Source organism: Parasteatoda tepidariorum, chromosome X2 (assembly GCF_043381705.1).
Source record: "Parasteatoda tepidariorum isolate YZ-2023 chromosome X2, CAS_Ptep_4.0, whole genome shotgun sequence".
NCBI classification, from domain to species: Eukaryota; Metazoa; Arthropoda; class Arachnida; order Araneae; family Theridiidae; genus Parasteatoda; species Parasteatoda tepidariorum.
This window is the reverse complement of record NC_092215.1, coordinates 29076118-29090238: the sequence shown is the minus strand read 5'-3', so window position 1 is coordinate 29090238 and position 14121 is coordinate 29076118. Positions and strand designations below refer to the sequence as shown.

The following is a 14121-nucleotide window of genomic DNA, read 5'->3' as shown; positions in this document are numbered from 1 at the left end:
TGGCACATAAAAATAAGAGGAAGTATATTAGATATATTATCCATAAATTATACATTAAAAACTTATTCAAGTTTCTTATTAATAAAAACTTAACAGGAAAATTTCAAAAATGTATCATTAAGTATTTCTGTTAAATGTATCACAATAAAAGGAAGCATACGGCAAAGCCCAGGATGTGTTGTGTCTTTTGTACATTGAGTATTTGCTGGACATTTACTACATGCTGGACCTTCTGTATATACACATTCACCACCAACATTTCCTCTATGGATAAAAGAAAACACATTAAATGAACACATTACTGAATGTCTTTAAATAACACAAGTACGAAACACAACTTGCATTTGTTTATCAAATAACACACATTTTATTGTTTTATTCAAAAATTCAACTTTAGTACCAGTTTTAAGAAGACAATGGTACAAAAACATACGTATCGATATTTTACTTGTTGAGGAAATAGGTAAAAATATTTTAATCATTAGATTTCTTGGCATTCAAATATTCTATGATTGTTAAGCAAACATTTTTGCAACTGCAAAAATTTTTGGTGCATGGGCCAAAAATTTTTGGCCCTTAATGAGCATGGAAATATGTGTTAGTAGTAAATAAACAAACAAAAAATAAGTAAATAAAACTATTACAGGGTAAAGGTAAGTAAATATTGAGACTACACGCACTCTAAAATAACTTTAGCTTACCTCAAAATAATGGCAAAAATTCATCAAACTTTTATACAGTGTAGTTATTACTATTGAATTATTCAATTAGTGTAATTATTATTATTTAAATACTAATTAGTTAAAAAGGATTATAATGATTATTATCCTAATTAATAAATATTATAATGATTATTATCCTAATTAATAAAGACTATAAAACTAATTATTTAATAAGGATTTTATAAATTGCTCAATTGTTAAGTAACTATTTCAGTATCTTAAGTGATTCATCAATATAGTTGTCCTTTTATTATTCCTTGCAAAAAAAACTTTAAAAAATTGTATCGTGTATTGCAATTTCCCATTAAAAGGGTAAAATATCTACTCTATCATATATGAAGACTGAATTTTAAAAAAAACTCCATTTATGTTACTGTTTTGATTTAAACTGAATGATTCCAAAAAATCTGAAACAACAATATTCGTTATTCCTACGCAAAAAAGAGTCTTTTTTAAAGTTTAAACCAGATTGAAATATAGAGCAATGTTACTTTTTTATAGCCTACATATGACCAAAAGTTTCATTTGTGCTTCTTTTTTTGCAATATTGGTTTTTATTTTCATTGTTTGAGACTGTCCAAAACATTGCTAAACAAATTTAAGTAGGTTATGTCAAATGTCAACAGGTTTGAAATGTAAAACGGTGATCTACTGATCAAGTTAATATGAATAATCGGTTCAAAGTTAAAATATGAAATTGTTTTAGAATGAACAGTTAAGAATTAAACAATGAAATAGTTTTTAAAAAATTGTTAAACCACAATATCAGATCAGTTTTTTTAGCCATAATACCGCGTAAATTCGCTGCGAGATAAGTTCAATCAGGTTTATTCCGTCACATTTAAACCATTGTACCGTGGAATAAAGCATAAAATGGGGTTCACTATAGCAGTCTGTCGTATGTTCCAATCCAGTACCTCACAATGAATTCATAAAATTTAACAATAAACAAAATGCACCAATAAAATTGATCAAAAAACACCAAAGTTTTAGCAGTGCTAAGTATTTAACATTTTACCTAAGGTGTCGAGTATTGCAACGATGATAAATCATAATCATTATTATGATCGACTATTATGATCATACGATCATCATAATCGACTAGAGTACTTACCCTGGACCATAATTGCAAGCGTAATATCGTGTGTAAGTATCGCCTTCCTTAAACAGAGTGTAGCCGCATCCAACTCTGAAAGATCTTGACCAAACAACCTAAATAGAAATATATATACAAAAGGAAGAATAAAATAAAATAACATAGAAAATAAAATATTTTAAGGGGAAAACGCAAAGGTCATCATCAGGGCACATTCCTTTACGATAAATGCGATATTTCTGAGTAAAAAATAATTTTTTGAGATAAAAATTACTCTTTATAATTTTTATATATATATATATATATTTTGCCTGTAAACCCAACTTTCAATTCAATTCCTCCACTTTTTTCTTGTAAAATTATTGCAGTTCTTTTGTTTGAATTATAAACTTGNATATATATATATATATATACCCTTTCTTTATATGGGATGAAAAAATCGAAGTTAATAATAATTAGCAATAAATAAAAGAAAATAAATTCAAAAGGTATAAGAATAATGAGTATATTTTAGCTAAGACTCGAAATCCGTTAATATGCACATTTCCTAGTTAATCTTCGAATTAAGTAGGTAATATGCATATCAGGGTAATAATTTAATATGCAGAATCAAGAGTTTTCAGAATTATACTTAGATGAGTCTTCCTATTATGCACATTAATAGCTTCCATATGGTTAAAGTTCAAAAGTTTGTTTCTCTCATTTCCTCTTCTCGTTACTTGATTTTATTAACTAATTTGTTGATTGTTTGATTCTATTAACTTTATTCATTAAATATCTAAAAATAAATAAATTACATTATGTTATTTTTCATATTTGTGATAATATTTTAAACCATATGATTCTTGAAATAATATTATAGAGATTGAGGGTTAATTATATCAACCAATATGCTGATTGCTTGTTTGATTAACTTGATTCTTTTGATATCAAAAAATAAATAAATAACATTGTTATTTTAAGCTTAGAAGCACTTTTCTATTGCGTTCACATATCTTCTTTTTTCACTTTAATGAATAAGTAAGATTAACGTGCAGTAATAAGCAGATTAACGAGCGCCTAGTTAGTAATATGCAGATTTTCTAGTTAATTTGTAGATTACTGTGTAATTTAAGAAATGAAACAATTCTCGACACTTTAAATGATCACGCTAGTTAATTTGCGCATTACATAAATAATCAGTGGGTTAACTGTACTTAAGTGGTAACAAATACGAAGAAAAATTGACTTTTACAAGTAAGTATTGTGCAGTCTAACGAGTGCATAGTAGATATTGTACTGATTATTAAGCTAATTTTAAGATTACCTAAATAAATTTAGAAATCAGACAATCTTCGGCACTTTAAAGGATTACTCTTTACACATTACAAAAAAAAGTAGAATAACCGATTTCTGCAATTTAGTGGTAACAAATACAAAGAAAAAATTTACTTCAATGAGTAAGTATTGTGCGGTCTAACGAATGGATAGTTGATATTGTATTGATTATGTCTAGCTAATTTTCAGATTAACTAATTAATATGAGGAATCAAACTATTTTTGGCACTTTAAAGGATCACGCTATTTAATTTGCACATTACATAAATAATCAGTAGAATAACCAATTTCTGCAATTTAGTGGTAACAAGTACCGATTGACTTTAATAAGTAAGTACTGTGCTGATTAAAAAGCGCCTAATAGATAATGTACCGATTATCTTGGGAATTTTCAGATTACCTTAATAATTTGAGAAATCGGACAATCTTCGGCGCTTTAAAGGATCACATTACTTAATCTGCACATTACAAAAAGAGTAGAGTAACCAATCTCTTCAATTTAGTGGTAACAAGTACCGATTGACTTCAATAAGTAAGTACTGTGCTGATTAACGAGCGCCTAATGGAAAATGTACCGATTATCTTGGGAATTTTCAGAGTACCTAAGTAATTTTGAGAAATCAAACTATTTTTGGCACTTTAAAGGATCTATTTAATTTGCAAATTACATAAATAATCAGTAGAATAACCAATTTCTGCAATGTAGTGGTAACAAGTAACGATTGACTTTAATAAGTAAGTACTGTGTTGATTAACGAGCGCCTAGTAGATAATGTACTGATTATTTAGGTAATTTTTAGATTACCTTAATAATTTGAGAAATCGGACAATCTTCGGCTCTTTAAAGGATCACATTACTTAATCTGCGCATTACAAAAAGAGTAGAGTAACCAATCTCTTCAATTTAGTGGTAACAAGTACCGATTGACTTCAATAAGTAAGTACTGTGCTGATTAACGAGCGCCTAATGGAAAATGTACCGATTATCTTGGGAATTTTCAGAGTACCTAAGTAATTTTGAGAAATCAAACTATTTTTGGCACTTTAAAGGATCTATTTAATTTGCAAATTACATAAATAATCAGTAGAATAACCAATTTCTGCAATGTAGTGGTAACAAGTAACGATTGACTTTAATAAGTAAGTACTGTGTTGATTAACGAGCGCCTAGTAGATAATGTACTGATTATTTAGGTAATTTTTAGATTACCTTAATAATTTGAGAAATCGGACAATCTTCGGCTCTTTAAAGGATCACATTACTTAATCTGCGCATTACAAAAAGAGTAGAGTAACCAATCTCTTCAATTTAGTGGTAACAAGTACCGATTGACTTCAATAAGTAAGTACTGTGCTGATTAACGAGCGCCTAGTAGAAAATGTACCGATTATCTTAGGAATTTTCAAAGTACCTAAGTAGTTTTGAGAAATCAAACTATTTTTGGCACTTTAAAGGATCTATTTAATTTGCACATTACATAAATAATCAGCAGAATGACCAATTTCTGCAATTTAGTGGTAACAAGTACCGATTGACTTTAATATGCAAGTACTGTGCTGATAAACGAGCACCTCGTAGATAATGTACTGATTATCTAGGTAATTTTTAGATTACCTAAGTAATTTGAGAAATAGGACAATCTTCGGCACTTTAAAGGATCACACTAGTTTGCACATTACCTAAATAATCAATGGAATAACTGATTTCTGCATTTTAGTGGTAAAAGATACGAGAAAATTTTAGGAAAAGCTAATGTTAAACTGCAGAACGATTTGATTATACTACTTAAATTGGATGTATTTTGGTTTCTGAAAGTTAGGATTATACCCAGAACAGAAAGTGCCTAAAACTGTGGCGTACGTCGCAGAACACATGAAGTCCTGCAGAACAATTTGTATCTTGAATAAAATTCTCTTTAGCTTTCACCACTTTCCTGTTTCCCAGGAGTGATGTTGCTTTAGAAGAGGAACATTTGACACCCTGCACAAATTTCAGCACATTTATCAGTAATATCTCCCTCCCATATCTTTGACATTCTGAGGAGGAAATTAATGAATTAGCTTTTGGCTGTATTATTTTATAAAATGATATATTATCAGACAGCGGGAGAAATCGATCACCATTTTTATTAAGAGAGCTCCTAAAGCAAGCTGTAAAAGATAATAAATTCCGAGATTTCCAATCTCATAAAGTATATGACTTTTACATTTTAAATTCCCATTTCAGAAGCAATTTGTGAGTCGTGGGGATCCACGATTGACAGAATTGTTTCTAAAAGGCCAAATGCTTTCGATGGAGATGAAGAAGTTGTTGGAACAACTGACCAGCGAATATTTGTGTCTGCAAATGGTGCACCATCTGGGCACTTGTCCCTTCGAAAGAATTTTAAGGCAGCTTTTATTTTAATGTCCGAACCTTCATATCAGAGGCATTTTATCAACAAATCATCATTATCATCAACAAAATTTTGTACTTCAAAAGTGATTGAAAAAGTAACCAATCAAGATTGTTTGCCTTGGTTTAAAAAATAATGTAGTGTATCTGTGTGTTATCCTGTATTTTAATAAATGAAAATATAGTATTTTAACATTAAGTTGACTTTTTTTCGCTGTGAAAGGCTTGCAGAACATTTGTATAAATCTATAAGTCCTTTTGCAGATATTTGAAAATATTTTGCCTATGGGGGATTATATAAATTTTTTTTTTATCCACAACAATGTTTTAACAAAGTAGGTAGTTTTAAAAAAAGATCACCTGAGTAAAATGTCCAATTTCCCCATGACCTGGTGGCAGGTCTCGGGATCCACAATTCATATCTCTTGAAAAATCTTTAATTTCGTTATAAAACGCTCCAATAGCCCACGCCCAATCAGGCTGTGGCTGTTCTACATTAGAACCAGAAACTGTCTGTTTTCCAATATTTTGTCCAACCCCGAAATTTCCTAAATAATAGTAATAAATAGATAATAAATAAATTAATAATTAATTAATAGAAAATTAATAAATAAGAAATTAATAAATAAATTCGTAATTTTTTTTAGTTTAAACAAAAAATAATAATAATATTTTAAATCATTACGTTTGAAAATAGCATTTGCGACATTATTTATTTATATATTATCCTCTATCTGATGTATATGAAGTTCAGCTGTTTCGAATATAATATTTAGTTATTAATACATCAAGTCAACTATACAAATTATGTCAAATTAGTCAAATATACAAAATATATTCCAAATTATAAAAATATATAATTTGAAATATATAGTTAAAAATATGAAACTAAAAATATATAATTGTTATGTAAATGTTCTAAGACAAAACGGAAATGTTATCGAATAATTATCGCTAAAAAGTCTCGATAGATAAATTATAGATAAATAATTATTTAAGCAGTTTTATACTGAACTTACACCGAAGAGCCATTACATTATGACCACCCTTCATCCATAACAATGGGCTCGCCCAGATTTTCATGGTTTCTCGCTCAGGAACAATGTTTTCATGGGGCACATTAGAACCCATAATCCTCATAGAACAATCCCTGACGTCTGTAAGCTACTTGAACGTAGTTGCAGACCAGGTTCACCCATTCATGGCAACAGTTTTTCCTGCGGGGGATGGTGTTTACCAACAGGATAATGCACCCTGTCATAAGGATGGAATCGTCTTGGATTGGTTCGAGGAACATTCCAGTGACTTTCAAGTCATGTCTTGGCCCCCAAATTCACCTGACCTTAATCCAATAGAAACTTTGTGGTCCTACTTGGAAAGCCAAATTCGTGCTGCCACGCTACCCCCTCGCAATGTGAGGGAATTGCAGGACCAGTTGGTGAGCGCTTGGTACCAGATACCTCAGACTACCTATCAGCACCTTGTGGAATCAATGCCATGGCGGGTACTAGCAGTTTTAAGGGCTAAAGGTGGTCCTACATGTTGTTAGCAGGATGGTCATAATGTAATGGCTCTTCGGTGTATTTCTCTTTCAATTTCATTTAAAAAAAAATTTTGCATGCAAGTTAGAGAAGGATTAGTAATTAATTTTTAATTTCAGCCAAAAACAACTGGTACGCTGTAAAAAATTTCTGTTTGTCTGAAAACCAAAAATGGTGGTGAAAAAATGTGTTGTGGTCTACTACACCAAAACAAAAAGAATAGTTCCTGGTGTTTTGAAACTCCTTGCTTAATTGTTAAATTTGATTCAGACATAGAAAAAGTGCATTTTTTGCTGCGTCCGTATTCTTAAATACGAGTTTCGAGCTAAGTGTTTAAAAAGTAACTGCGAAATTCCTTGCTTAGTTGTTAACTTTTATTTAAACATGGAAAATATGTATTTTTGCTGTGTCCATTTTCTTAAATACGAGTTTCGAGCTAAGTGTTTAAAAAGTGACTGCGAAATTCCTTGCTTAATTGTTAACTTTTATTTAAGCATGGAAAAAGCGTGTTTTTGCTGTGCTCATTTTCTTAAATACGGATTTCAAGCTAAGTGTTTAAAAAGTAACTGCGAAGTTCCTTGCATAATTGTTAACTTTTATTTAAACATGGAAAAAACGTATTTTTGCTGTGTCCATTTTCTTAAATACGAGTTTCGAGCTAACTGTTTAAAAAGTAACTACGAAATTCCTTGCTTAATTGTTAACTTTGATTTAAACATGAAAAAAGCGTATTTTTTGCTGTGTCCATTTTCTTAAATACGATTTTCGAGCTAAGTGTTTAAAAAGTAACTAGAAAATTCCTTGCTTAATTGTTAAATTTCATTTAAACATCGAAAAGGCGAATTTTTGCTGTGTCCATTTTCTTAAATACGAGTTTCGAGCTAAGTGTTTAAAAGGTAACTACGAAATTCCTTGTTTAATTGTTAAATTTGATTTAAGCATTGAAAAAGTGTATTTTTGCTGTGTCCATTTTCTTAATTACGAATTTTGAGCTGCGTCTGTCTTCTCAAATATGCATTTGGAGCTGTGTCCAGAAAGAGAAAAACACATGGACGCTACATTTTTTTCCGGATATCAGGGAAGAATTTTCACAATACTCATGAATTTTCTTAAATTTAATTTAAAAAATTATGCAGAATAAATGTGTTGTTAAGTGATTTATGTTATATAACAATAATCAGTACTCACTAACTCGTCTCTCATCTCCCTCGTCATGTTTGTAAACACACGAATCAGTATGACGTTGTGCAATCGCAGCCAGTTCGTTATCCCATTCCTTAAACAAACAAAGAAAATATATAATTCGACTACAAAATTATAAAAATTAAAAAATGTCAAAATAATTTCTTTGTTTGTTTCTGCGTTGTGCAGTGCGCAAAAAAATAAACAGACCACCCTGAATAACTTTTGCTCTAATAATCGGATCTCCACGTTCTTCTTAATGATTCAAGGAAGTGTCCTCAAATATGTTAATTAGTTACTGCATACGATATTTTAAGTTACGCAATCAGACTCAAAAACGCATTTTCTCTGAATAAGCGTAATTTTTTTTGACGGATTCAGATTTCTGACGGCCAAAATATATTGTCCAACTTCAATACATTTGATAGTGTTATAGAGTTCACAAAAAATATACGCACCACCATAAATAACTTATCCAATGATTGGATCTTCGCGTTCTAGGACTCAATGTTAATGGTTCGAGGGGATGAATTGAAATATGCTAATTAGTGCAGACGATATCTTAAGTTGAGAAATTAGACATAAAAACGTACTTTCTCAGAATAAACATAATTGTTTCTTTTTTTCCTTTTTTTTTCTTCTTTTTTTAGTTGATGGATTCAGATTTCTGACCGCCATAATATAAGGGGTAGCCACAATCTGGGAAATATGGTCCCAATAGTTTGACAGGAGAACGGTGCAAAGTTTGGGCCCCTTAATATGAATCTTACTGTTTGAGTATTTCAATATATATCGAAAACTTTATTGACGAATTGAAACAATTTTGCGTGCAAATATAAAATTCGTTTATCCAAAAATATTCACATACAAAATATAACTTTTAATAAATATTTATTATTTTTCATTATTTTATTCTATAATAGTCTAAAAATTTTTGAATTATGGACTATATTTTTTACATCATTTTAAGGAATATATTTTTAAATGGCAAAATAAGAAAATTTAAGCGAAATCGGTCCAATAGTTCCTGAGAAATCGAATTTTGAAAAAGTCATATTTTTGAAACCGCTAACAATTGATACGGTTGAAAAACTGCTAATACAAAACTGCACGGTTTTCTAACCATTTACAACTAGCATAGTTTCAAGACCATAAAACTGAACTTTAAACGGACAATGCTGCTCTCTTGCGCCATTTATGCGTGAATAATAGTTTCGCATTCTAACAGTCAAAAGTCACCGATTGAAGAATGTAAGACTCCAGAAACTTATCATGAATTGAAAAAATGGGAGAAATATTTTGATACGAACGCTGGGATTCGAACCCCTGTTCAGCCGGTAATGAGATTGACTGATTACTTCTCTTAGCTATAATATGTACAAGCTGCACAAAATGGTTTCACAGGGTGGGCCTGGTTGGCGCTACTAGAATTCTGGTTATTGAACCTTATTAGGAAAAAACAATGGACAGGATAGCCGGGTTCGTAGGGTACTAGACTCCCGTTCGTGAGAATAGGAATTTGAATACAGCCGGTCGCAGACTCCATGTGTAGTAAATGGTGATTGGTGAACGTTAAATCAGTCGGGTCACAAAGTTCTCTATGTTACCATAGCAAATTATACCTTTCGGGGTACTGGAATGCAGATTAATCGTTCTCTAGCTCAAGTCAAAATTGCGATCTGTGGATGAATGAATGGATATAAGAATGAATCAGCATAGTAAACCGATGTAACGTATGAGTGGAGTTTTTGCCCATAGATGGCGCCACTGGAAAACAAGAACAATCGCGCTCCCAGAGTCGAAACTGTCTTCAACAGGGAAAAATAATCATTAAACGCATTTCCTCACACTTAACAGTTTGAATATAATTTTTTATGGTTATTTGGCTGTTTCGGTTTAATATGGTAAAATAATAATTAAATAAATTGTTTTTTGATAATTTTTACAGCGAAATTTTAACAATTAACATTGAAACGTTATTCAAGTGACTGAATATATGTTAGGGAGTAAAACTTTTCATTCCTGAAATTATTTATTCATGTTCTCTCACCTCTAGTAATGAGATATATTGTATTGGATATAAATATGTTTTCTCACTTACCATATATAGCATGTCAGCTGCAGGTGGAAGACCATTACTTCCTTTTCCTTGAGTTGCAATAGTGCTTCGATAATTATTATGAAGCTGTATGACCTGGTTAATCTCTTGCTGTGCCAAATTTGATCGTATTATGTTACAAGAAGTGTTTTTTGGCTGACAATATGTATGACTAGTGCTGAATCTTTGATATATTTTTGGACAATCTGCAGTATTGTCCGTATTGGACATCACTTCGACAAAAGTCAACATTAGTGATATTGCTACATAAAGTATTGGGTTCTCCATTTTTCTACCTTAAAAGAAATATGATTTAAACAAAATCAAACAAGAAATAAACGATTTTATGAACTTATGATTATTATATTCATCGGTATTTATTTAAAATAAATAATGAGTTAATTCGAAGATGTTTTGGTATACATTATAAATACCAATGGGGAACAAATTTTTCGTTGCAATTATAAAAATGCTTTATTTTGCTTGAAATTACTTTTTGCTACAGATTTTGTTTTAAATGTAATTTTTAGACTATTTTTTGCCAAACTATGCAAGTTTAAAAACGTTTTATATAACAAGTAGTAGAGTAAATGTTGCAGATTTTAGGGGAGTTTAAGCACATTATTTAAAATTAAATTGCATAGGAACACAGGCCCGTAAACGTCATCAAGCGTGGTTGGTGGTGCTTTCCTATTATGCTCTGTTCAAAACCACACAAAGAAACAGTTAATGCTAGGAAAGTACCCCTACTGGCGTATGATGACGTTTATGCAATTTTTATCCTGGTGATGTGCTCTTACTCCCTTGGACGTTTATCGTAACATTTATGTGACTCCCTATGATATATACAATGTTTTTAAAATTGAACATTGCTTCAAAAAATAGACTAATTCTAATAATTAGTCTATTTTTTGAAGCAATGTGCAAATAGACTATTTTTTTTTTTTTTTTTTTTTTTTTTTTTTTTTTTTTTAAAGCTGATTGAAAAATTTGAAATCAGAGATACGAAAATCTCTTACATCTGCGAAAAATCTCATTCAACAGAAAACAAAAAAAAATTGTTCCCCAATACGATAAATGATGAACGCAAAAGTAGTTTGATAGTAATAGCTTTTATTTATTTTCAACCCTTAGTCAAAAGCGATTTTTCAAACGTTCTCAAAAATCAAACTCTCATTTTTGAGAAAGTGATTGAATTGTTCCCAACAGACAGTTAGGAGCATGGGAAGAGATCCATGGTTGGTGATTCATCGAAAGATAACTTAGCCAAAAATAAATATAACTCCCCATAATCAATATTAGACTTGAAAATAATCTGGCGAATCACCAAAAAGACTGTGAGAATTAGTATAATCATGTAACTAAAACACATTTGTGGTACGAAATAAAGAGTTAAAAAGTTATAAATAAATTTTTGCTTTCAATTTAGTTGCGACAGTTAATTAATGAGTCTTATATTAGCATTGAAATAAAAAGTTAGCCGTTACAGTTACAGTTAGGAAAAGGATAAAATATTTTATATTCGCTCTTTGCAAAATGTTATAAAAATTAAATAAATCATTTAATTTAATTAAAATTTGATTAAGAAGGATTAAGAAATTAGAGAAATTTGAAAAGCTAGGAAATATGTAATGCCTAATGTGGCACCGATGATTTAAAAGCAATAAAAAAATACACGGTTTCATAAAACATTCGACTATCAGCAAGCTTATACACACAACAGCAATAATTAACATTAAAAATAAATGTTTGTTACCTTTCAATTCCTTTATTATAATTATGGAATTAGTTTAGGACATGGAAAATTGCTGGTTGATAGCAGAATAGAAACTGAATCGCAATTAAACATGAAAAGATACGAGATGAAGACGCGAGAAAGAGACCTTTTTATTACAACTGGGGAACATGGAAGCGTATTCATTATAATGCGTGAGCTAGCAATAACATCTAATAAAATTTCTTTTAACCAATGTCATAAGATTTGATCTGTTATTCTCCATGACGCTAATTTTTTTTCTATTTTTAAAAAGAAATTGTTTTAAAGCAATTGTCCTAAGTTCCAGTTACAACTTTTTCATGATAGTTTGTCATGACAGATCTTATTTTTTTCAATAATTAATTGGTTATTTGAAATTCACACTTTTTTTAACACAATAATTGGAGATTATACGATTTTGTATCATTTTAGTATTTCGACCCTTTTCAATTTTTAGTTTCAAATCGAATTAAAGCTTTCAAAATTCCCTTTATTTAAAGACTCTTATATATTATATCGAAAATTCCGCAAGTACTTACGGTAAAAAGTACCACCACTTTGGGTGCATCATCCGTAAAATCCATTTCACCATAAATTCTATTTTACCATAAAAAATTATACCGTAATTTTTACAGCGACAATTATTTAATTAAAGTGATTCAGTAATTTTACTGTAATTGTTGCTGAAAAAAGTACGGTACATAAGAGTTTTGTTCAAGTACCGGTACTTTTCATCATTAGATCTGGAATTTTTCAACAGTGTAGAGCAGATTTCAACTATTATACGATTTTTCTATAAGCTTTGAATCTTAAACTGCATAAAACAAATATTGCTACATTTTTGCATTAAACTTTATTTCTAAACACTTCTGTTTGCAGAAAGTTTTAAAATATTAATAAGATATGGAACATTTGTTTTTATTTTAACTGTCAAAACTATTTAAAAATCCGGCTATAAAACCCATGAACCTCAATGTGTAGTCCACGTGCATTAAGTGTCGATATTTACTTTAAACATCGCTGTTTACTACAAACTTTTACGTTCTGGAATTTTTTACAGTGTGTTAGACTTAGCTGCTTATTTTAACTCTTTGACGCAGAGTTTTTATTAAGCATATTTATCATTATTTTGATACTGATTTAAATAAAAATAAGTTAAAAATACTATATATAACATTTTAATGATTTATAATTATTATGAAATACAGCTTGGGACTTCGCGTATTTTTCTGCGCTAAATGTAAAATCTTCCAAACACGGCTCTCTTTCAAACAATAATTTTTCAAATTTTCACTTAAGTACAGTTCTTTAGATCTAAAAGAAACAGTTATTCATCATTGTTGCTTTTATTTACAAAATCAATTATTGATTAAAAATTTAAATATGAATGAAAAAGAAAAAAAAACCACTTCTCTTGGATTTCATATTTTATATAGTAGAAATATAACTCGAACGTCTAACAAATTTTTAGTAACTATTAGATTAATTTCATAATTAAAAAAATAGCAAAATATACTTTTGATTGTAATTAGAAGATCAGAAAAAATATATATAATAAAGAGACCGGTACCCCATCTACTTCAAGGGATTAAAGACTGTTCTTTCCAAAAACAGCCTTAAAAAATTTTCATATAATTTTTGGTAAGAAGGTGCTAAAATTGTAAGTTTAATGTAACATAAATATAAAGTATTTTTTCCCAATAGAACAGATTTGAGAATTAAAACACGATTCATGCTAACAACATGCCCGCTAACAACAACGCGTAATGCATAAATATCAAAATAGTTTTTTCTAGATCAATAATATTTTTGTCTGTGTTATGAACCAAAATCTATGAGAAATATCAAATTTATAATGAAATAGAACAAAACATATTTTTAATATTGATTTTTACAGAAAAGTTCTAAAACTTCGTACTGTTAAGTATGCTAAAAATATTAAATTCACGTTTAGACCTCAGCTTTTAACTCAAAACGAAAAAACAAGCATAGGAAATACGCATTCTAAGTTTCG

At 29.8% G+C, this 14121-nt stretch overlaps 1 protein-coding gene across 5 annotated transcripts in view; it reads right to left on the bottom strand.

The window, feature by feature from the left end:
- The window catches only part of LOC107454189 (CRISP/Allergen/PR-1), a 44261-nt gene that overhangs the window by 7390 nt on the left and 22750 nt on the right, over positions 1-14121 (bottom strand). For 4 of the 5 annotated variants that reach the window (XM_071188020.1, XM_071188019.1, XM_043041027.2 and 1 more), the window contains 5 exons: positions 10355-10647; positions 8260-8347; positions 5891-6078; positions 1837-1934; positions 161-264 (listed from right to left, as the gene is read on the bottom strand). In XM_071188020.1, coding sequence (XP_071044121.1) covers positions 161-264; positions 1837-1934; positions 5891-6078; positions 8260-8347; positions 10355-10647 — 771 coding nt within the window. Of the gene's footprint in view, positions 1-160; positions 265-1836; positions 1935-5890; positions 6079-8259; positions 8348-10354; positions 10648-12107; positions 12250-14121 lie in introns of those variants that run through there. The other variant, XM_043041029.2, reaches the window with a different exon arrangement.